General features: G+C 35.7%; 2 protein-coding genes across 3 annotated transcripts; both read left to right on the forward strand.

Moving 5' to 3' along the window:
• Positions 1-11,553: 11,553 nt before the first annotated feature.
• Positions 11,554-18,915, forward strand: LOC117685093 (uncharacterized). 2 transcript variants are annotated; one of them, XR_010708234.1, is made up of 3 exons: positions 11,554-11,679; positions 12,122-18,421; positions 18,864-18,915. XR_010708234.1 is itself a non-coding variant. In XM_066067962.1 (2 exons), exon 2 carries the CDS (start codon positions 12,199-12,201, stop codon positions 17,539-17,541), a length of 5,343 nt encoding a protein of 1,780 aa, XP_065924034.1. In that variant the 5' UTR covers positions 11,554-11,679; positions 12,122-12,198; the 3' UTR covers positions 17,542-18,652. The 2 variants fall into 2 exon arrangements, 1 of the variants encoding a protein (XP_065924034.1); XM_066067962.1 differs by lacking the exon at positions 18,864-18,915 and having other exon boundaries at positions 12,122-18,652.
• LOC136275976 (uncharacterized) lies at positions 17,629-18,180 on the forward strand. The gene has a single exon (XM_066086441.1). It carries the CDS (start codon positions 17,629-17,631, stop codon positions 18,178-18,180), a length of 552 nt encoding a protein of 183 aa, XP_065942513.1.
• Positions 18,916-23,803: the final 4,888 nt, after the last annotated feature.

Raw genomic sequence — 23,803 nt, forward strand, 5'->3', positions numbered from 1 at the left:
GATTAACAATTTAGTCTTAAAAGTGAAGGATTTTATCTCATTTACTCAAAAATCGGACGGAAGACCCACTCGTTGCTCGCAACGAGAACGATCTAGTTGATATCTATGATTGAAAAGCCACTTATCTACAAACATTGATTAAACATTATACATAAAGGCAAAAATCTCCAAAAAATTTCTAATTGCGAACTGTCTAATTTACTTAATTGTCGTAAGGACTTTAACTTTAATTGAAACAAACAGAAATTTTCATTAATTGCAGCACACTTCCTTTGTCGAAAAATGTTATCTTGCGATTGAAGCCTTCCAAACATATTCTTTTTAACTAGATCTAAGTCGATCTTTACGTAACCCCCCCTCTCTCTCTCTCTCTCTCTCTCTCTCTCTCTCTCTCCTAATTTACATCCATAACAACTTTGTAGGCGGTCCATTGACTGTAGCACTTCCCACAGCTGTGGACGTGATTACCTCAACTGCAGTATTCCACAATATGTGAGGAGCAGGGAGTCATAGTTGAAGTTCTACAGGAAGGCGATGATATTGATGACAGGGTGGACAACGTCCTGCAGGATCAAAGTGGGTAGCAAATTAGAGCCAAGATCATCAGAGATAGGTTTTAGGCAAAACAATTCTAAGAAATATCTCTCATGTTGGCATGTTGAACTGTATTCGTACTAGTTATTCTCTCTCTCTCTCTCTCTCTCTCTCTCTCTCTCTCTCTATTAGATATTTTTGTTATACTTTTTCATTATTTAAAAGTTCTTTACCCTTTCTTTAGTAGATTTTTAAGAAGATCGAATGCAATGAAAACAGTTTTATTTTAAATAACAACAATTAAATAGTTATAATTTCGTGAAGATCTTTTGAAATGTATTTCATTTACAATGTACGTCTTATTTGCTTTTTTGTTCTAATAAATAATAACATTCAATTTCAAAAATAAGCGATCTTTTTCCATTAGACTCAAGAATGAAACTTAATATATTCAATACAGGTAACATCAGTGTAGCGTTAAAACAATTTGAAGAAGATAGATTTTTAATATTCTATGGAAAATAGAAATCCTCCAGAATGTTAAACAGCAAGTCATATCAGATTTGAAGGAACTTGAACACGTCATTGCTCCAAAGTACAAATATATTACTGCATTTGTTACATATGCAGTGTTTGATGAAACTCTCTCTGCTTTTCAAGACCAGAAAGATGAATTCTGCAGATCTGTGCGTGATATTGGCAGAAAAATGCGAAACAAAGTTACGAAAATTAAAAGAGAATCTGAAATGGCGAATAGGGAAATTTAATCTCTGGCAGCAAAATCTGAAACGGAAATGAATGGAATAATTCAAAACAGCAAACGCACCATTATAAGTCACAAAACATGAAGTTTAGGTATGGTCTTGAAGAAATTGAACTGTTTTGTCCAAAATTGCAACCTGCTTTGATAGATAAAATCCAGCTTCAAAATGCTTTTGGAAAATTTGAATTACAACATATTTATGCACAAGGTAAAGCACTACACTCACATAAAATGATGAAAAATCTCGCCATCATCTCAACATCATTCAGAGTCCTTTTGAGCGCAGTTCATGTCTTTGGAGAATAGCTTGTGGCGGTACTGAGAATATATGGGCAAGTAGAAACGACAGCCAACTTTATGAAATAAACAACAAGAGTGGAGCAGTCCTGAAAAATGTAGAAGCCGCAAATGATGTCCTTGCATTATCTATTGATTTAGATTAAAACGTAGTGTTCATAGTTTCGTGGCCTGACACAAAAGTTTACAAGTATGAAAGTAACACAGTAAAAACATTGTTGAAGCTATCTGACTTGTGTGCAAGAGGACTCTGTCATACGATGAAGCGACCTTTTAGTGAGCATGCGCTTTTTAGATGAGAAACAAAGTAGAATGGTAAGGTATTCCTGCAGCAGAAAAGCTCAAAATGACATATTAGGAGGCTTTATTTTCGCGGTCAACAGTAAGAAATTATTAAGGCTAAGTGAAATGGTAAAGGAGATATATGTGTAGCTGACCATACTGGCAAGGCTGTCTTCGTGATTTATGCTTTTGGAGAGTTGCGATTTAAGTACACAGGCAGCAGGACAATGCATAAGAGGATAAATACTTTTGAACTTCTCGACATAGTTAATAATGGAAACTTTAACATCCTTATTGGCGACTAATCGAACAATTTAGTCCATATATATTACTATATTAAAATAATAGACTCGAATTTTTGGTCTTTAATACCGATAAATAGGAAGAATACTGTCTTTTGTTTTATATATGTTGAACATCATTGGTACTTGAAGATTACCAATTTATTTTTATTTTTTCTCAGTTAAGCTTCGCTAATTAATAATCAACGAAAAAATGTCTAAAAAAATCCCGGAAAACATCTGAATTTTTGGGATTTTACAATCTTGCGCTTGCGCAATACATTTACGCTAACGGGATCTTTAGTTTATTGTTTCCACAATATCATATTTGTATGAATATACTCAGAGATGATAATACAAATACGGGTATATTTTCATGGGGAATTTGCTATATATTCTGTTCATATTTAACGTATTAATGATTTCTAATGAGAGAAAGTATAAAATAACAAATATACATTTCAGCTAAGTACATGAACTTACTTGTGTTATCGTGATGACAAATATTATTTGATAACATGCCAAAAAAATTCACATTATATTTCTTAGGAGAGTGAAGATAAAATATGTTTTGTCGTAAAAAATGCATTATGTTCTACGGACCCAGTTTTACGATAGAATGCGTTCCGTGTCTTGTCTCTGTAGCAGAGAAAATACGTGTGCGTTGGTATAAAGGTGTTGAATTCTTCCATTATATGGATTAAATTTTTTAGATGAAAGATATTTACAATCTCAGGAAAGGTTTATTATGATGAATTTGACTGTGGTTTTTTTTTGAAGGCAACATCATTAATTTTCTCCAAAATCGTTCCGGAGCGATTTAGCAATTTTCTGCTACATTACGGGTATATGGGAGGCATTCTAACCGTGGTGAGGGCTTTTCCTGACACAGGATAAAGCTCTGCCATTCAGTCAACTGAATGATAACTGAATGGTCTGGAAAGGTAACTGAATGGCACAGCTATGCCATTCAGTCACCTTTCAGTTACCTTTTCGTCACCTTTCAATTGACTGAATGGCAGAGTTTCATCCTGTGTGAGACACAGATTATTCAAACTAAGGAAAGTGTAGTGAAATTAATAGCATTATTGTGGGCTTATAGCTTTGTTATGTAAATGTCAATAATACGGTGTGCCGATGTACCTATTTCGCAAATGTCCGATATGCAATGCCAACCCGTGCACCGTAACGGTAACTTTATTCGTTATATCGAATATCCATGCAACGGAGGCATCAGTACTAGTGTTGATTCTGACCACAATTTGGTCATAGGAGAATCAACTTCTGGGAACATTCGAGTCATCAAAGACCTCAAGTAAAGTTTCATGTAGATTTATATTATCAGTACATATATTTGATTACAACATTTGGCTATTTCATTTTTAACATTTGATGAAGTGAACTAGTTGCACTACTGCATGAATTTGACTTTGTCTGACATAATATTTTCTTCGATTCGAATAGTGAAGTACAGACTTACGTTGCTTGCTTGCAAGGTTATTGATATATAGAATGAATTATGATAATTTGTTGTACATGTGTATGATGATTCTTATAATTAAAAAAAATTAGCATAACAAATTCTAAATTTATTTAATATTAACTCCAGGAATGTAAGATATTTTTTCAACGCACGGAACAAATGATTTAATATTTCCCTAGCTCAATCCCTTTACATTTGTTTTCAAAATCAATCTTAACGCTGAGCACCGCTTGTACATAGGCACCGTCACACAGGTATATAAACCCTTCGATTTCGTTACATCTGATTGCACACCGGAAACTTGTGACCGACGTGTGATATTCTTATGGTGGTCTTTAGATTTTATGCATCTATTTCTAATTCCATGTGCATATTCTGTTTGTGAATAATGCATTGATCCTGCGAAGCGAGATTTACGTCGATACGACTGCGGCTAAAATAGGGGTTGTATGGATAGCGGTGATGAAAGAGGCATATAACAGACCAAGCCTATTCACCAGCGGTGAAAAATACAAATATTGAAAGCTGTTATTCTATTTAGATTAAAACAGTGCCTATTCACGAGCGGTGTTAAGCTCTAACAAATATTGAATACTGTCATTCTTTTTAGATTAAATACTAGGCTTTAAATTTTTTGTTGAGATTGTTTTATATCTAAAGCATAGTCTTGTTTTGGATTGAATGTGAAGGGATAAACAGCTTAAGATTTGATTGAAGATTGAAAGCAATAATCTGCCTAAAACACAGTATCTCATGACACACTGTATATTTAAAGGAAGTGAACATGAAAAAAATAACTCTTTTGCAATTAACTTGAAAAGTCCTCTGAAACTTGATAATGAAAGTTGTAGCTATTAAATTTATTTATTTTGAGAGATTTTGTCAATTAAACACTCTCAGTGAAAGGTTTATGGAGGCCATCAATTATTTCCCAGCATGCATCTGTGCTCTGACGTAGATGAGACACATTGCTGCTGCTGACTGGGTCAGTGTTACAAACTGATCACACTACGGGAAAACATGCCTGAATGTTAAGCAAAATTTTGCACTGTCAGAAGGGGACAAGGATTTAATACATTTTCTATTCCTGACCCTAAGCGTGATTATGAATTGTGCAAAAGATGGATTCATAATTTGGGGAATGAGAAATTAAACATAAAGACTTTTGTGTTTGCATATCATAAAATTGTGTGTGAAAAACACTTTGAAGAGGATTGCTTTGAAGATGACCTTGAGGTAGGAATTTGCTTTAATGTTTTCAATTTAAGTTAAATATGCATTTGATATACGAATGATTTTCAAATACAGGCAAAATATAAATATTTTGATTAACAATCTTCAATAAATAGCATATTTCTTTAATAAAGGCACGCCTGATGAATTTCAAACCAAGAAAAAAACTGAAAAAGGGGGCAGTTCCTACTATTTTTCTTGACAGCAAAACTCCAAATAAAAGGGAAACAAGTGAAAAAAGAATAAAAGAGAAGGAAAAAGTGGAAGTGAGTACAGGGTAATTTTAATAACTAACGTGGATACAGTCAAATTCATGAACAATGAATCTGTGCATTAAATAAAAGCCTTAATTTGTATCATTCTTGAATTCACAGCTACTTGAAAATATTTTTGTCAATGCTGAAGATGATGACAATATAAATGAGCCAGGCTGTTCTTATGACACTGGGAGATCGGGACAGAAAAGGAAAGGAGAAACAATTCCTGTAGGAAAATCAAAAAAACCAAAGGTAAGCAATTCAAAAGTTTAATGTATATATCTATTTTGTAAAGTAAAAGCAAAGGCATTTTACATTTAAAATCATACTGTTTTGTAGAATTCAAAGAACACTGTTGATGTTGGAATACAGTTTGAATACATCGATGAAAGAACTATGAAAGATATGGGAACACAATGTGACATAAGAACTGAAAAATCAACAGAATTCTGTGTCAACTGTAGATCAAGAGAAAACCCTGGTCTAGCAACATCTGATCACGGATATTCAAAAATATTCCAGGATATTCCTTCAACATCAGAAACTGACACTATTTTTCTCTCCTCTACACCTGTGAAATCTGCACAGTGCTTCTCGCACACATTTGAATCGGATGAATTATCGCCTGTCAAATCAATTACTACCAAAGCTGACCCAGATTTCTCTTTCATTCCCTCAGATGAGTCAAGAAATGAGTTATCAAATTTATCAAGTGATGAAGAGCAAGATGTTAATCCTACTGAGGATTCAAAATTTATTGTCTTTTGGTCATGTATCAAATCTCTTTTCTGTATGTTAATGTGCCAAGTTTGCAAACAACCGTTTGATGCCAATGCTACAAACCATTATGTCAATGGGACAGGATTGTCTGTGGAGTTTAATTGCATGAACAACCATAAATTTACTTGGAAATCACAACCCTTTGTGGGGAAACAACCCATTGGTAACATTATGTTATCAGCAGCCACATATTTTAGTGGATTAACTTTCTCAGGCATTTCAAACTTTGCTAAGTGCATGAATTTACAAATAATATCTAGAACAACTTTTATCAATAACAGCAGAACATAAGTGTTACCTGTCATAGATATGTACTACAGAGAACAACAAAATGATATTCTTAAAAAAATGAAAAGAAAACCCTTAGTAATTTGTGGAGATGGTAGATGTGATTCTCCAGGTTTCAACGCTAAATACTGTACATATACAGTCATGGAGGCCATGACTTCTGCAATTTTAGATTTTAATGTTGTTCAAGTAAGTGAAACGGGGTCATCTTCTACAATGGAGTTAGAAGGATTTAAAAGATGCTTGTCAAAATTAAAACAATCCAATATATCTATAAAAGCTTTAGCAACTGACAGACATGTACAAATACGGAGTTTTCTTACAAAAGAACACCCTGGTATTAGGCATCAGTTTGATGTTTGGCATTTAGCAAAAAGTATATGTAAAAAGCTTCTGGTAGCATCAAAAAAGAAAGGATGTGAAGATTTAGCTCCTTGGATAAGGAGTGTAAACAATCATATTTGGTATTGTGCATGTCGTTGTAGAGGTGATCCTGATTTGCTTGTTGAAATGTGGAGGTCTTTAGAACATCATATTTGTAATGTGCACGAATTTCCTGGTAACAATTATACAAAATGTGGTCACCCACAACTCTCAACAGAGGAAACGAGAAAGAAAAAATGGCTGCAGAAAGGTAGCAAGGCCCACAAAGCCCTATTGACTGTTATTTTTCACAAAAGACTTCTAAAAGATATTCGCCAGTTGAATATGTTTTGTCATACTGGTGAACTTGAGGTATATCATTCAATGATGCTGAAGTACATTCCAAAGCGTCAAGAATTCAAATATGAGCAAATGGTAGCCCGTACACAATTGTCAGCTATTGACCATAACTTCAATATTTGGAGAAATCAAAAAACTGATGATGAGGGTCAACCAAAATTTTACAGAGCTTTCTCAAAAGTTACTGGAAAATGGACTGCCAAGAGACTCTATGAAGAAAAAGATTCTGGATTTAGATTAGACTTGATGGATATGGTTCTGGAGCAAAAAGAATTAAAATCAAACTTAACAACAATGCATCAGACAAAAAAGAAAACACTACCACAGATTATAGCTAAAATTCCAGCTCCCCCAACTTCTGAGCTTGTTGAAGCCCATATTTCAAGATTTAAAATTAATTAAATTTCATCCACTTTATTCAAGTGTTTGATATATAGATATCAAGGTAACTGGGTGGGTTTTTTTTTTTATCAAATTGTACATGTATTTGATACTGTCATGTCATTTTTACAATGAATACATGCATGCAAGTATATAGGTATACATTAGGTAAATATCTGTATTCTTATATTTACAGTCTTTTTACACTGATAAATATATGTACTTATTCAGAATCTGAATCAGTGTCTGAGGCTTCATGAAATCCTTCATAATTTCCATGCTCATCGGGAAATGAATTCCTTATTTTTGTCACTACACATGATGGAATAACAACTCTGAACTTTTTCCCAAGAGGCTGACCTCGCCTAACCCAATTTATAAACTGTCTGTAGGCCATAAATCTTGATTGTCTGTAACAGAATTAGATTGTATCAGATGTATGTGGAAGTGATAATACACAAATGAGATGTTGTTTAAATATTTCAAATAAATATTGATTGTATTTGAAATCATTCTTTGGGAGTCTTACTTGTTATTTAAGTGCTCTGGGGCTCTTCCTCTCTGGCTTTTACCGGTATATCTTAGATAGATAATATAAGCTGTCTCGAGGATGACAGGACTAAGACACACTGTATCAAAATCTGGGTGCTGGGATATGCACTTTATGTGCTCATTAATGTAGTCCGCCACATAATGTTCAAATTCATAGCAACAAAGACATTCCTTAAATGTAGGTAGAATTGTACAATTTTCACAAGTACACCAATCCAATGATGCTCCTCTCTCATTCACATTAACTGCAGGTGGAAGGGCATCATTCTGGGCTTCAATTTCTTCCTCTGTAAACTGTGGTTCAAATTGATAGCCCTCAACTTCAATTTCATTGTTTAATTCACTTTCTGACGATGGCATTTTAACTGCGTAACTGAGTGTTGATTAACCAATGTGTCAAAATGCAATGTGTCTCACTGACGTCGGCATCAGTGCTGCCCTCTCTTAGATGCTTAGAGATAACCCAGCAGGGAGGTAATGATTTTATCAATATGGCGGCTCCCATAAATTGCAAGAATTAGTTACTTTTAATGGAATATCTTCTTACTGAGGAAAGCTATGTCTAATTGGCTTTACAAAATCATTATATACATCAAACTGACAAATTTGAGCCCTTGATAATTTTTTCATGTTCACTTCCTTTAAACTGACTTGTTTATGCCAAAACTGACCACAATTTATGTAAAAACTACCAAAGCAATAACCATGACGTTATAGTTTTTGTTTTGAATCGAAATTATGCGTACATGAACAGAAAAAATGCTATTTCATTCACTTTGAACCACACATCTACAGACTTTACAGAATTAAAGGGGAATAAGTCAAATTCATTTCCACGTGTTTAATGATTACAAAGTATCTGTTATGCATTTCTAGTAGTCAGCTGAGAGAGCTAAGGGCTCTAAAGGCCAAAATCGGCCCCATCTCAAAAATGAATCATATTTTTCTGTTATGTGCTATGGATTTCTAAAAAAAAAAAAGTAGCAAAATGTTCGGAAAAGTCAATTTTGTGGTCACAAAAACTGACCAAAAAGGAACGACATAAAATTATCAACGCTAGCAAAAAAATTCTAAAATCATCTGATGTCAAATTTTTTAAAAACTATATGAGTCTTGAAATGATAAATTTAGGGATGGATTAAAAAGAAATCATTTGCTTTGCCAATTTGTTTACCTGATGGATTACAAAATAGCAATTTTTGCATATATTTGATGGACTCTAAATGCCGAAAATTTTTTAGAAACCCTGGTCGAATTGAACATCATTCAAAGTCCTTGCGGAAGTAAACCAGGGTCAAAGCTTTGAAAAATAGTGTGTGGGAGAAAAGAGAAGATATCGATATGTGGGGATGATGGTGAAATAACTCAAAAAACAAATCGAGAATCATTTTAAAAACTTTCAAAACTCCGGGTAATGTCATTGGACATGTATTTGACGTACACCAAAAGCTTGTGTTAATAGTCGTTTGGAGTGATCCTGTAATATACACAATTGTATGTGACAGAGTCTTAGCTTTTTTTAATTTCCATAGCCGGCTCCCAAGAGTTCGCTGGTTAGCATGCGTTCAATGGATAGAAAACGAAGTAAAGTTGTAAGATACTCAGGAATAACAATTACTCAGATAATTGAGAATAGTAATCAGGGTAAATCTTTGCTTTCTGTTGATGATAAATCTTTGCTCAACTAACTTAGAATGGCAATAGAGATATTTGTATGGCTGACTATGCCGGGAAGGCGTTCGTTAGGATGGATGGATCTGGAGATCTGCGATTTAAGTACAGAGGCCACAATATCTTGGCACAATCGAAGTACAAAATGGTCCATCCTAATGCGATTGTCAATGATAAAAATCACCACATTCTTATTGCCGATAAATGGAACAATTTTGTCCATATCATAGACTGTGACGGTAACTTTATCCGTTTTATTGAGTGCCCATGCACTGGGGGCATAAGTGTAAATACTGACCAAAATCTGGTAGTAGGAGAACTATCTGCTGGGGGAATTCATTTTATCAAATATTTCGAGTAAATAGTACAATTTAACTCAAACGTATACAATTTAACGCTTTATTTAGTGGTTCATGTGGTACTGAAAGTAGCAAAGTTTACTTATAATCATATATTTGCATGTCCATTGTTTTTTCCCGCTGATAGTCCATATGGAGGATCTGCATTTATATTTCTATAATCGCAATTGCTCTATCTGTATGTGCAATTGCCCCTAAAGACTTTCAGATAGCGAATTCTCATATATCTATTATTGTCTATTTAATCATATATATAGTGAATTTTTCTAATAAAAAAAATATGTGGTGTTTAATATTAATTATCTAAAGTTTAAAATAAAATACAAGGTATTTTAGTTTTATTCATATTTAATTTTAATCATTTACGAATGTTATTTATTATTGTATAATAAAAATGTGCCTTAATAAAACGAAAGTGAATTAATTTTATATTTTCATGTACAAAATTCAATGTATAAGGAAAGATAACTCTTCCTAACTATAACATGATTTATGTACCTTACTGTTGGCGTACTATGACGTCATAAAGGAGTGACGTCATATACTTTTCCATGACGTTATAGATTTAAACCACTATACAATACATCATGTGTTTTTCTCCAACTCCCTAAAATTGATGTTTTTAAAACATGTCATATCAAAATTTTAAGGAATTACTGTTATGATATATCATTGATTTTGTTAACAAATCTATGTGAATTAAAAAAAATACATTACAGTCTGAACGTTTATTTTTTATGCAATAGCTAAATGTCAAGATCTAACGTTAACGTTCGGCTAATGCAGGGTATTTGCGAGTGGTAAAATGCAAATATAAGTAATAAACAACGATTATTTAGTGAACATGGCGTTATGAATAGCAACTGCTCTGCTGGCATATTTTCCATGATGCGCTAGTTATATTGTGATATTATTATACTGGTTATATTGTGATTCGACCTTGTTAATGGCTTTAATAAAAGAGTCGGTTATCTTAAGTCATAAAGGAAAAGCTACTTAGAAAAGACAATGTTTATCAACAATGTACATAATAATAATTGATACACATATCCGATGAAGCGTTTGATATTGATTTGATGTTCACATTATGATCAGTACATATACTTTGAACTTAAGAACTCAATTATATAATACTTACATTCAGTGTATATTTCCATTTATGTTTGCATTGGCAATCTGCAACGTTCTATTTCCAATGAACACACTTAGATAATTCATGCACCATGAGTACAAATATAATGGTCATCACGCGTATGGAGTATATTTATCATTGTACGATTAAATGAAATGTTCAAACTTACAAAACAAATTTGATATATACTAATGAAAAATAATCGTTAAATCATATTTAATCGTCAATAAAAACGACTTTTTCGATAACGTTTCTTGCACTATATTTTTAGTCGCAGAAGTCAACTAGATAACATGTTAATATGGCTGTTCAAAGAAGTATGTTTCATATTCCTGGTTAAGAGCGCATATAACGGTTTCAAGCGAGGATATATGCGCACTATTTCACCGCTTGGTGTGTTATAGGAACGACGAAAAATATGCATGCATGCAATTTATAAGGATTTGAGTATGAGTGACTAATTAGTAATAATTTCGGCTTGATCCTTTCATTTGTCCGTTTTGTGGTTCTGTATTTTTCATTTATATCACAGGTGTGATGTTTAAGAAACATTCTATGTACGACTTACTGAGTAAACATTTTGAGTTTCACATGTCGGCTGGAGCCGAGCTGTTTTGCTACAGAGCATTATGTCGTTTTGTGTGAAGTGTGCAGTGCCATAGTGTAAGTGAATGTTTATCGCATTGTATATGTATCTTTCCAGAGTTTTGAGTGAAATTCTAGTATGCATAAGCTTGCATTTTCATGATAGTTGAGTATTTCTCTCCAATGTCTATCGGCCGACATGACCTACTTTCTGCATAGTGCGCAGATTCATATTTTGCATAGCATGCAATTGTTTTATTGTATAAGCATACAATATAAGTCTGTATTTTATCATACAGTATAAGTTCTTGGCAGATTTACGATGTATAAGTAAATGTAATGTTGTAATTTTGGAAGGTTTTGCAAAACACGTGGTTGCTGATGAAACTTAAATCTATGGAAAGCAGTTCTAGTCAATAATACATTTGTATACGGAAATGTATGGAGTCGCATTATTGTCATAGTTATTATGTTTGTAAATGTATGTGTATTGTAACAACAATTCATTTGTCTTTTGTAGCTTTTTACTAATAAAGTATGGAGACAAGTATGCATTCTTAATCCAGAACAGTAAAAAGACTGGCTCTACAAGCACACATGGCAACCATGAATCCAACAGAAGAGGACACAAGTGGTCGTCCCAGAAGGAAGATCGTTTTGACAGAGACAGGAAGAGCTCTCTTCGAACAGTCTGTTTCAAAATTTTGGACAAAACTGAGAACTGTGCGTAGGAAGTTAGAAGCAGAGATGAAAGAAATGGCTACAGACTCTAAGGAATCTTACCATCTGCAACGAGATAGACTGATCAACCTCGCTAAAGAGTACTGCGGAGTTCAGGAAGAATTGTTGGCCTTTCTGGAACGCTCTAATACAAAGGAGAGTGAGAGAGAGAAAGCATCACAGAAAGTAGTGACAGACTTACTCATGGACAAAGTTAGTGAGTTTGTGCGCGGGCTAGACTCAGAAATGTCGTCCTTTGTGATGAGTCCCAAGCCTGTGACAATGAGGAGCCCCAATCCTGTCCAAGTGAAGACTCCGAAGCCTATACAGGTAAAGGCGGAGCCTCGGGATTCCCCAAAGCCTGCGGAACATGAAGACAGAAAGTCTATTCGATCAAGGAGAAGCGCTGGGTCTCATCGATCTGCTGCCTCTTCCATCTCCTTGGCGCAGCAGCGTCTTGAAGCGGAGGAGACCAAGGCTAAACTGCAGTACGCACGGAAGGAAGCCAAACTACGTAAAGAGCAGGCATCTATTCAAGTGGACCTGGAAGTTCTTGACGCCGAAAGAGATGCTGCTGTGGCAGAAGCAAAGCTACGTGCTCTTGAGAGCATGGAACCAGACTACATATCTGTTTCCTCCGAATCAGTGGCCGAACCTGTCGTAGAAGTCGAGGATCTGATTGAACGGGCAAGAAACTTTGTCGAAGGGATTAGTCTACAGCCAGTAGAGACAACCTTAAAGGAACCTCTGACAGAAATGTTGAACGAGGAATCCCACAAAGCAACAGAGAAACTTAACAGCGAGTCAGTCAACCCAGTTACGAGAATATCTACACCTGTTCCCAAGGGATTGGAATCATCCAAGAACACTGTGTTTGATATTTCAAGCTTTCTACTTAAGAAAGAACTCATGATCAATAAGCTGGTCAATTTTGACGATAAACCTGAGAACTTTGTACCCTGGAAGACCAGTTTTAAGTCAGTTATTCAGGAGGCATCAGTTTCGCCCTCAGAAGAACTCGATCTCCTCATCAGATGGTTGGGCCCTAGCTCCAAGGAACACGCTAAAAGCATCCGAGCAGCATCAATAGGAAATCCTACACAAGGCTGTGAGACCTTATGGACTAGACTGGAGGAAAGATACGGCTCACCTGAACTGATCGAAACAGCAATTAAGACCAAGCTTGCGAATTTCCACCGACTTAGTGCGAACGAACCAAGACGGTTGTATGAACTTTCAGATATTTTGAGCGAAACACTGGCGTTAAAGGAAAATCCAAAATACAATCAACAATTCAGTTATTTTGACTCATCAGTAGGAGTGCTTCCCATTGTTCAGAAGTTAACATCTGGTTTGCAGAATAAGTGGACTTCTAAAGCCTCGAAGTACAAACAGACTCATGGAGTTACTTACCCTCCATTTACTATATTCTGTGAATTTGTGAAGGAAATGTCAACCATGATGAATGACCCTGGCTTACAAGTGACTCAGGCTTTTGTCAAAGAGACACCAAGATACAACCAGCAGAACTTCAAACCTGCAAAATCAGTGAATGTCAAGAAGACTGATTTTAAAGACTCAGGAAGAGACTTTAAGACCACAGGGAAGAGATGCCCTATCCACGATGCTGAGCATACCTTGAATGAGTGCAGGGCTTTCAGGAAGAAATCCGTTCGTGACCGGAAATTATTCCTCAGAGAACATAACTTGTGTTACAGATGTTGCGGATCAGACACGCATACGTTCAAGACCTGCCGCGCAGATATAAGATGCGAGGAATGTGAAAGTTCACAGCACCCTACAGCTCTTCATCCACCTGAAAGCCAGAGACAGAATGGCGGGGAGGGAGCAAACATCCTCTCTAAGTGCACGGCGGTGTGTGGTGAACAGTTTACTGGACGTTCGTGTGCAAAGGCTGTACTTGTGGACGTATATCCGAAAGGAACCCCTTCACAACGTTTACGCATCTATGCTCTGATTGATGACCAGAGCAACACAACACTCGCAAGATCAGAACTGTTTGACTTTATGAATGTGCCTCACTCACAGACACATTTCTTTACACTTACCTCATGTGCGGGCCGCATACAGACGAGTGGTCGTAGAATATCAGGTCTGATGGTAGCAACGACTGATGGTTCTGTTGTGATGGAACTGCCTACCATTACAGAATGTAATGAAATTCCCAATGAGAAACATGAAATACCGACCCTTGATGTAGTGAAACATCACCCACATCTTCAAGACCTACCTTTAGCTCCTATGAATCCACAAGTGGAAATTCTACTACTCATAGGACGTGACCTACTGGAGGCCCATTATGTGCTGTCTCAGAGACTTGGACCTAAGAACTCACCCTTTGCGTTGCAGCTGAAACTAGGTTGGGTCGTCATTGGAGATGTATGTATCAACAAGTCGCATAAACCATCGACTATCAATGTGCTCAAGACTAACATAGTTACCTGTGAACGTCAGTCGATTTTTCAACCCTGTCCTAACAGTTTCCATCTAAAGGAGGACATCGCATCCTGTCGAGACGATGTTGGGTTCCACATTTTCGAGCGGAACAGGGATGATGACGAAGTTGGGATCTCTGTCGAAGATCGCCAATTCCTCAGGATTATGGACAATGAGTTTGTGAAAGATGAAGACGGGAGATGGAAAGCTCCACTCCCTTTTAAGTTTCGTAGACCGCAGTTAGGGAACAACAGAAGTCAAGCGTTAAAGCGTGCGCTGATGCTAGACAGGGATTTGAAGCGGAACCCTATAAAGAGGGAGCACATGATCACGTTTATGAAATCAATCACGGAAAGTGACGCTTTAGAGATTGCACCACCTGTTCCTCCAGGAAAAGAATGCTGGTTTTTACCTCTTTTTGGAGTGTATCATCCACGAAAACCAGACAAAATACGTGGAGTTTTCGACTCATCAGTGAGTTATGAAGGTCTCTCTCTCAATAGTGTCTTACTGTCAGGACCTAATCTAACGAATGACTTGCTTGGTATACTGTTACGTTTCCGTATGGACAAAGTAGCCATCATGGCGGACATCCAGCAGATGTTTTACTCATTCCTTGTTAGTGAAGAGGACAGAGACTTTTTGAGGTTCTTCTGGTACAAGAATAACGACTCGGATGAAGAACTTATTGAGTACCGAATGAAGGTTCACGTGTTTGGGAACACACCTTCACCGGCAGTGGCCACTTATGGTCTACGGAAAACAGTAGAGAACGAAGATAGTGATGTAAGGAATTACGTGATGAAGAACTTTTATGTGGATGATGGTCTTATCTCCTTGCCCTCTAGTGCAGAAGCCATTAGATTGCTAAAGAAGACTCAGGTTGCGTTGAACAATGCAAGAATCAGACTCCATAAGATTGTGTCAAACGATGTGGAAGTCATGGAAGCTTTTCCATCTGAGGACTTGGAAAAGAACTTAATGTCACTGGACATTGGATCTGATGATTTGCCTGTCCAGCACAGTCTAGGCCTGTCATGGGACATTAACTCGGACAGCTTCACATACAGCACACGCATTCTAGAGAAACCCTTCACAAAGAGAGGACTTCTTTCTGTTGTCAACAGCTTGTTCGACCCTTTGGGTTTTATTGCACCCATAGTGATACATGGCAGAATTCTGTATAGAGAAGTGGGTGAGTGCAACAGTAGTTGGGATGATCCTTTACCTAGTGACCGAGAGGAAGAGTGGACAAGATGGAAGGACTCCCTCAGCTCTCTAGAAGACTTGCACATTCCAAGAATGTTTACGCAGCTTTCCTTAAGCCGTACTCACATGAGGGAAATACATATATTCTCGGACGCTTCTGAGAAAGCGATCTCAGCAGTGGTGTACCTGCGTACAATCAGCAACTCTGGTGATGTTCACGTTGGATTCGTCATTGGGAAATCTAAGATAGCCCCACTTCAGACTACAACTATCCCGCGTCTTGAACTTTGTGCAGCAGTCTTGGGCACAGAGTTGGCTCAGACAGTGTTCAAACACTTGGATATCGACCCAGATGCAGCGACGTACTACACAGATAGTAAGGTAGTACTAGGTTACCTGAACAACCAAACTCGCAGATTTTATAACTATGTCTCGAACCGAGTGGCTGTCATCCACAGACGCTCTAAGCCTTTACAGTGGAAATTTGTACCAACTGCGCAGAATCCAGCAGACATAGGGACTAGATGTTTGACATCGGTAGAAGAGCTAGCAGAGAGTGACTGGCTTAGAGGACCACTTTTACTCAGATCTCCTCATAGTAAAGAAGAAGTTCTTACCTTTCCTTTGGTCTTTCCTGAAGAAGACAATAATGTACGTCCAGAAGTAAGAGTAAAGAAAACGGAAATAAACACACCATTTGTGGCAAGATTTGAAAACTTTTCAACTTGGAAAAGTTTGGTGCGTGCTGTATATAATCTGAAGAAGATTTGCCGATTGAAAAGAGGAGCTGCAGATTCAGCAGCATTCGATGTTGAGGTCATGCAAGAAGCTGAGCATTTCATCCTGCAGGAAGTACAAGCTTTCTTTTATAAGGAAGAGATCAGATCTTTGAAAGACGGTAAACCTGTACCCCCTTCAAGCTGCATTGTGACTTTGAACCCATTTATGGACAAACGGGGCACGGTACGTGTTGGCGGACGTCTCAACCAATCTAACCTTCCTGTTGATGAGAAGAACCCAATAATCATCCCTGGAAAATCTCATGTTGCAAGAATTCTTGTGTCCCATTTCCACAGCAAAGTTTATCACCAAGGAAGACTTATCTCAGAAGGTGCAGTGAGGTCCGGTGGGTTCTGGATCACTGGCTGTAAGACACTTGTGAACTCAGTTATACACAAGTGCGTTACCTGCAGGAAACTCCGAGGAAAACTGGAACACCAGCGCATGAGTGACTTACCTGCAGACAGACTGACGCCTGGTCCTCCTTTCTCAGCAGTAGGTGTCGACGTGTTTGGCCCGTGGACTGTAGCCGCGCGCAAGACCAGAGGAGGATTATCTCACAACAAAAGATGGGCGGTACTTTTTACATGTTTGACTTCAAGGGCCATTCACATAGAAGTCATAGAAGAGATGAGCTCTTCATCATTCATAAATGCACTGCGACGTTTTGTGTCTCTACGTGGCCCAGTGAAGGAGATGCGTTCGGACCGAGGGACCAACTTCTTAGGCGCCCTGGACGCGATTCAAGCGGATGCCGTTTATACAGAGAAATGACCTATTAGAGATTACCTTCGCAACAACAGGATAACATGGACCTTTAATCCACCCCATGCATCACACAGAGGAGGATCATGGGAGAGGATGATTGGGATCTCTCGCAAGATACTAGACGCCATGTTGTTGAACCCAAATGCGAAACAGTTGTCCCATGAAGTCTTGTGCACATTCATGTGTGAAGTGTGTGCAATCGTGAACTCCCGTCCTATTTGTTCACTGTCATGTGATCCTGACAGTCCTTATGTCATCAGTCCGTCAATGCTACTTACCCAGAAAGGTTTCGCAGACATTCCTCCACAGACTTGTGGCGACATAAAGGAAACCTACAAAGCTCAGTGGAAACATGTACAACACCTTTCCGATACCTTTTGGAAGCGTTGGAAGGATGGATACTTACAGAATCTCCAAGCAAGAAGGAAATGGTGTGAGGAACGTCCTGACGTGAAGGAAGGTGACGTGGTCCTATTACGTGACAAGGAGTTGCACCGTGGACAGTGGCCGATGGGTTTGATTTTGAAGACTTTCGACAGTGGCAACGATCAGAAAGTGAGAACAGTTGAAGTTCGGGTGATCAAAGACGGCAAGGACACAACCTACATTCGACCAATAACGGAATTGGTGCTACTGATTGACTAACTTGTTCAGTTTATTAGTGTGCTTTAGTTTGCTCACATACTGTTTAGATTTTTGTGTATATGATTTATAATTTTGTATAATTGTAATATCCTTGGGATATTAGGCGGGGAGTGTGATGTTTAAGAAACATTCTATGTACGACTTACTGAGTAAACATTTTGAGTTTCACATGTCGGCTGGAGCCGAGCTGTTTTGCTACAGAGCATTATGTCGTTTTGTGTGAAGTGTGCAGTGCCATAGTGTAAGTGAATGTTTATCGCATTGTATATGTATCTTTCCAGAGTTTTGAGTGAAATTCTAGTATGCATAAGCTTGCATTTTCATGATAGTTGAGTATTTCTCTCCAATGTCTATCGGCCGACATGACCTACTTTCTGCATAGTGCGCAGATTCATATTTTGCATAGCATGCAATTGTTTTATTGTATAAGCATACAATATAAGTCTGTATTTTATCATACAGTATAAGTTCTTGGCAGATTTACGATGTATAAGTAAATGTAATGTTGTAATTTTGGAAGGTTTTGCAAAACACGTGGTTGCTGATGAAACTTAAATCTATGGAAAGCAGTTCTAGTCAATAATACATTTGTATACGGAAATGTATGGAGTCGCATTATTGTCATAGTTATTATGTTTGTAAATGTATGTGTATTGTAACAACAATTCATTTGTCTTTTGTAGCTTTTTACTAATAAAGTATGGAGACAAGTATGCATTCTTAATCCAGAACAACAGGAGAAGACTATTTGTTATAGAGTACACAATTTAAAAAAAAAATGTCTACATACACTATTTTACATAAACGATTTCGACTTTTGACTATTAAATTGTTACTTATGAGATAATGTTTATATCTAACAAAGATTGCAATTCAGGACGGTAGTCAGTCGATAATGATAAAGATAACGAATACACCCTACATATGTACCTTGAAATTTAAATGTGGTTCATCGTCAGTATCACGTCAGACATATTTGTTCACTCTACACAAACCGAATGAACAACTACTAAAAGATATAAAATACTTCAGGAAATCGAGTTTTGTTAATGTAAGTATGTTTGTTATTCTTTCTTTCAATTTAGATTCGTCGGTTGTAACAATTGTTTACGGATACAATGATACAAGAGAAAGTAAAATTAAACTTTTTTCAATACCATGTAGTTTTCCCCGTACTTATTTTGTTTTGTTTTGTTTACTTTTGATTTAAGAAAGTCTAAAATGTGATCTCGATATGTAATATTATGGTGCAGAATTTTAAAAGAAAAAGTGTTTCCTTTATTTTGCAAATACTTTAAAATTTATTATATGGGCGGATCTTATCTGGGTGTAAAGTACACTCAGCTTGGTATAATATTTGGAAAGCAGCAGTCCTTTTGATTATATATGAATAAACATATGCTTTTATAAGACACTTTCAAGTACAGATTTGCACAACACTTACAACTGCAACGCTGTTATATTCTCTTAAATCTATAATTACTGGGAATATATCAAAAACAATCAACAACGAATTGCAAAACTTACAGGGGCATGGTCACGATTTTGGTCAAATTTTATTTTTCTGTTTTTATTATATACAATGCTTTGGGAATGCATTTCTAATGATCAAATAAAAGAGTCGGTTATCTTAAGTCATAAAGGAAAAGCTATTTAGAAAAGACTATGTTTATGAACAATGTACATAATAATAATTGATACAGATATCCGATGAAGGGTTTGATATTGATTTGGTGTTCACATAATAATCAGTACATATATTTTGAACTTTAGAACTCAATGATATAATAAATTCAGTGTATATTTCCATTTAGGTTTGCATTGGCAATCTGCAACGTTCTATTTCCATTGAACACACTTAGCTAATTCATGCATAATGAGCACAAATATAAAGGTCATCACGCGTATTGAGTATATTTATCATTGTACGATTAAATGAAACGTTCAAACTTCCAAAACAAATTTGATATATACTAATAAAAAATACTAGTAATCGTTAAATCATATTTAATCGTCAATAAAAAAGACTTTTTCGATAACGTCTCTGGCACTATATTTTTAGTCGCAGAAGTGAACTAGATAACATGTTAATATGGCTGTTCAAAGAGGTATGTTTCATATTCCTGGTTAAGAGCGCATATAACGGTTTCAAGCGAGGATACATGCACACTATTTCACTGCGCTTGGTGTTTTATAGGAACGACGAAAAATAAGCATGCATGCAATTTATAAGGATTTGAGTATGAGTGACTAATTAGTAATAATTTTGGCTTGATCCTTTTATTTGTCCATTTTTGTGGTTCTGCATTTTTCATTTATATCATAGGAGAAGACTATTTGTTCTAGAGTACGCAATTAAAAAAAATATCTACATACACTATTTTACATAAACGATTTCGACTTTAGACTATTAAATTGTTACTTATGAGATAATGTATACGAGGGTTGTCCCAAAATAATGTAGACAGGACACATAATTTATAATTTGTTCACTGCAATTTCATTAGACTTCTATGTTTTCTTCAATGACCCATTGGCAAACAATTATGAAAAATTCAAATCTGTAATTTATTTGTTTCTCGAGAAAATAAATAATTATTAACAAGAAGTTTTGTCAGGCGGCGCAATGTGCAACGTCGAAAATTTCCAGTTTTACGTTGTTGCTAAACCCTCCACATCGTTTTACGATAACATGTACGTTTTATTTCGAAAATGTCTTAGTAAAAATATCTTTGAACATGTACCCTGAGTGCACATTCAACATATATTTCTAGTTTTTTTTATAAATATTTTCGAAGTACAAACGATCTGTCGGCTCCAAACTTGTCCTGTATTACTTGTTGTCTAACGTCGTCTTACCGAAATGAGTCGTTCTGCATTTTGACGTCCACTGATATCGTTCGGGTTTTCTTTTTTTTTTTACTTATTGTCATCATACTTGTTCAAATATTTTCAATGTTGTTTAACTACTTATTCACAAAACGCATTTCTAATCGATTTTGTTAATTTCGTTTACTTCCAAAGCCGCTTAGGATTTATTTCATGGTTTTACAAAATTGTATCAGTTACTGCTGCGCCGCATTAAACGCTGACATCGTCATTTTATTACGAGTTAACTTTTCAACTTGTCACAAAACGTGCTATATAATATTTAAAAGTTTTGCTATAGCCAAAAAAATTTCTGAGTAACTAATATAATTATTATCAAATATCAATGTATGTTTTATTTGAATTTTTCATCCAAAAAGTACTTTTTCTCGCAATTTTCATTTCATTATGTTGATTTTAACTTTTTGTTTTTGACATTGCGCCGCATGTCGAATTTCTGATCTAACATGCTTTCATTTCACTAATTTAATCTCAAACAATATTTGATTTTAAAACATTATTTGAATGCAAATATCTTGAACCCTTTGTGGCACAAATTTCATCATCCTTTGTCTTCGATTAACTGAATAACGCCACTTGTCTACGCTATTTTGGGACAACCCTCGTATATCTAACAAAGATTGCAATTCAGGACAGTAGTCAGTCGATTATGCTAAAGATATGTACCTAGAAATTTAAATGTGGGTCAGACATATTAGTTGAGTCTACACAAACCGAATGAACAACTACTAAAAGATATAAAATACTTTAGGAAATCGAGTTTTGTCAATGTAAGTATGTTTGTTATTCTTTCTTTCAATTTAGATTCGTCGGTTGTAACAATTGTTTACGGATACAATGATAAAGAGAAAGTAAAATTAAACTTTTTTCAATACCATGTAGTTTTTCCCGTACTTAACGGTTTATCTATTTTAAGTAGTATTAATGTTTTGTTTACTTTTGATTTTAGAAAGTCTAAAATGTGATCTCAGTATGTAATATTATGGTGCAAAATATTCAAAAGAAAAAGTGTTTCCTTTATTTTGCAATTACTTTAAAATTCATTATATGGGCGGATCTTATCTGGGTGTAAAGTACACTCGGCTTGGTTTAATATTTGGAAAGCAGCAGCCCTTTTGATTATATATGAATAAAAATATGCCTTTATAAGACAATTTCAAGTACAGATTTGCACAACAACTAACAACTGCAACGCTGTTATATTCTCTTTAATCTATAATTACTGGAAATATATCACAAAAAATCAACAACGAATTACAAAACAAAGCCACTTTTTCTAACAAACTTACGTGTAAGTGTAAATTATCAACATCAGACTTGCATGTCTCTTAAAAAATAGACGTATGAAACAACTTAAAGGGGCATAGTCACGATTTTGGTCAAATTTTATTTTTCTGTTTTTATTATTTACAATGCTTTGGGAATAATAAAGCATGCAACACGTGTTCGTACATTTGTATCTAATACTACCTGCACTATTTAATCTTTTACGAATCTGTTTCACATCTAGACTGAGATTCTGCTGGGCATGATATCTGGTATTCAACACTATTTCTCATTATCTTTATTTTAAAAAATGGACCATAGTACACAGTATACTTGACTTTTACAACATTAGCAATTACATTTATATACGGTTATAATTTTCAACATTATGTAGTGCTACTGTGTTTATCTAACATACATATTTACTGGGTATTAAAATCAGCAACAAATTACAAATTTATCTTTCATCCATAGCTTGCAAATCTAGATGCCAGTACAAGTAATATAAAGATAACCTAATAATACACAAGCAACTTTTAAATCAACAGAGAAAATGTTGCAACAATGAATACTTATGGAGGGTTGATTACCGAAAAACACTTGTAAAATCTGTACAACAAGAAACATATCTAACTTGTGGAAATAATACATTCATATGTTATGTACATGTTTTAGAGAACTTATGTAATAACACGTTAGAAAAAACGTTAGAAACAAGGGTACCACAAAGCGGAAATGTCTATTATCAAATCGAACTATTGTCAAGTTGTACATAAAAGTTCTATTTTAAGTGGTGTAATTAACAAAATTTTAATAAATAATAATAAAAATAAATAAATAATAAATAATTAATAAATTTTGGTGCGAGGGGATAAAAACAATTAATAGTTGCGCGTCTTATAAAGAAAATTTGAATAGATTTGTAAAACACTGTTTTTTGTCATCATTTCATACATTTTCCTGAACTTATGTTTTATAATATATAACTGTTTCAGCATTTAAGTACAGTCATGGCTTCCACACAAGGACAGGACGTCGTTCTCTGTCAGTTGTGTCCTAATCCTGTAGAACACCATTGTAACCTTTGTCATTTTGACCTTTGCTCCCCCTGTATACTAAAGCACCTAGCGGACAAAACAAACAAACATGAAATTGTTGAGTTCATCAACAAAAAGGAAGGACCTGTTTTACCTGAGTGCGACACACACAAGAGAAACCGATGTGAAATGTACTGCAGGGACTGCTGTATACCCACGTGTGTAGTGTGTGTTACAACTGAACACAAAAAGCACGACTTTACTGATATCAGGGAAATAATCGAGAATAGAAAACAACAAATAATTGGTGATATTACAGAGCTAGAAAATGTCATTGTTTCAAAATACCAAAACATACCAAGTATGCCTTCTGCAGAATTTGATAAGATCCTTAATGCCATGCAAAATCACGAAGATAAAATCTGCAATGT

The sequence above is a fragment of the Magallana gigas genome, chromosome 1, assembly GCF_963853765.1.
Source record: "Magallana gigas chromosome 1, xbMagGiga1.1, whole genome shotgun sequence".
In the NCBI taxonomy this organism is placed as follows: domain Eukaryota; kingdom Metazoa; phylum Mollusca; class Bivalvia; order Ostreida; family Ostreidae; genus Magallana; species Magallana gigas.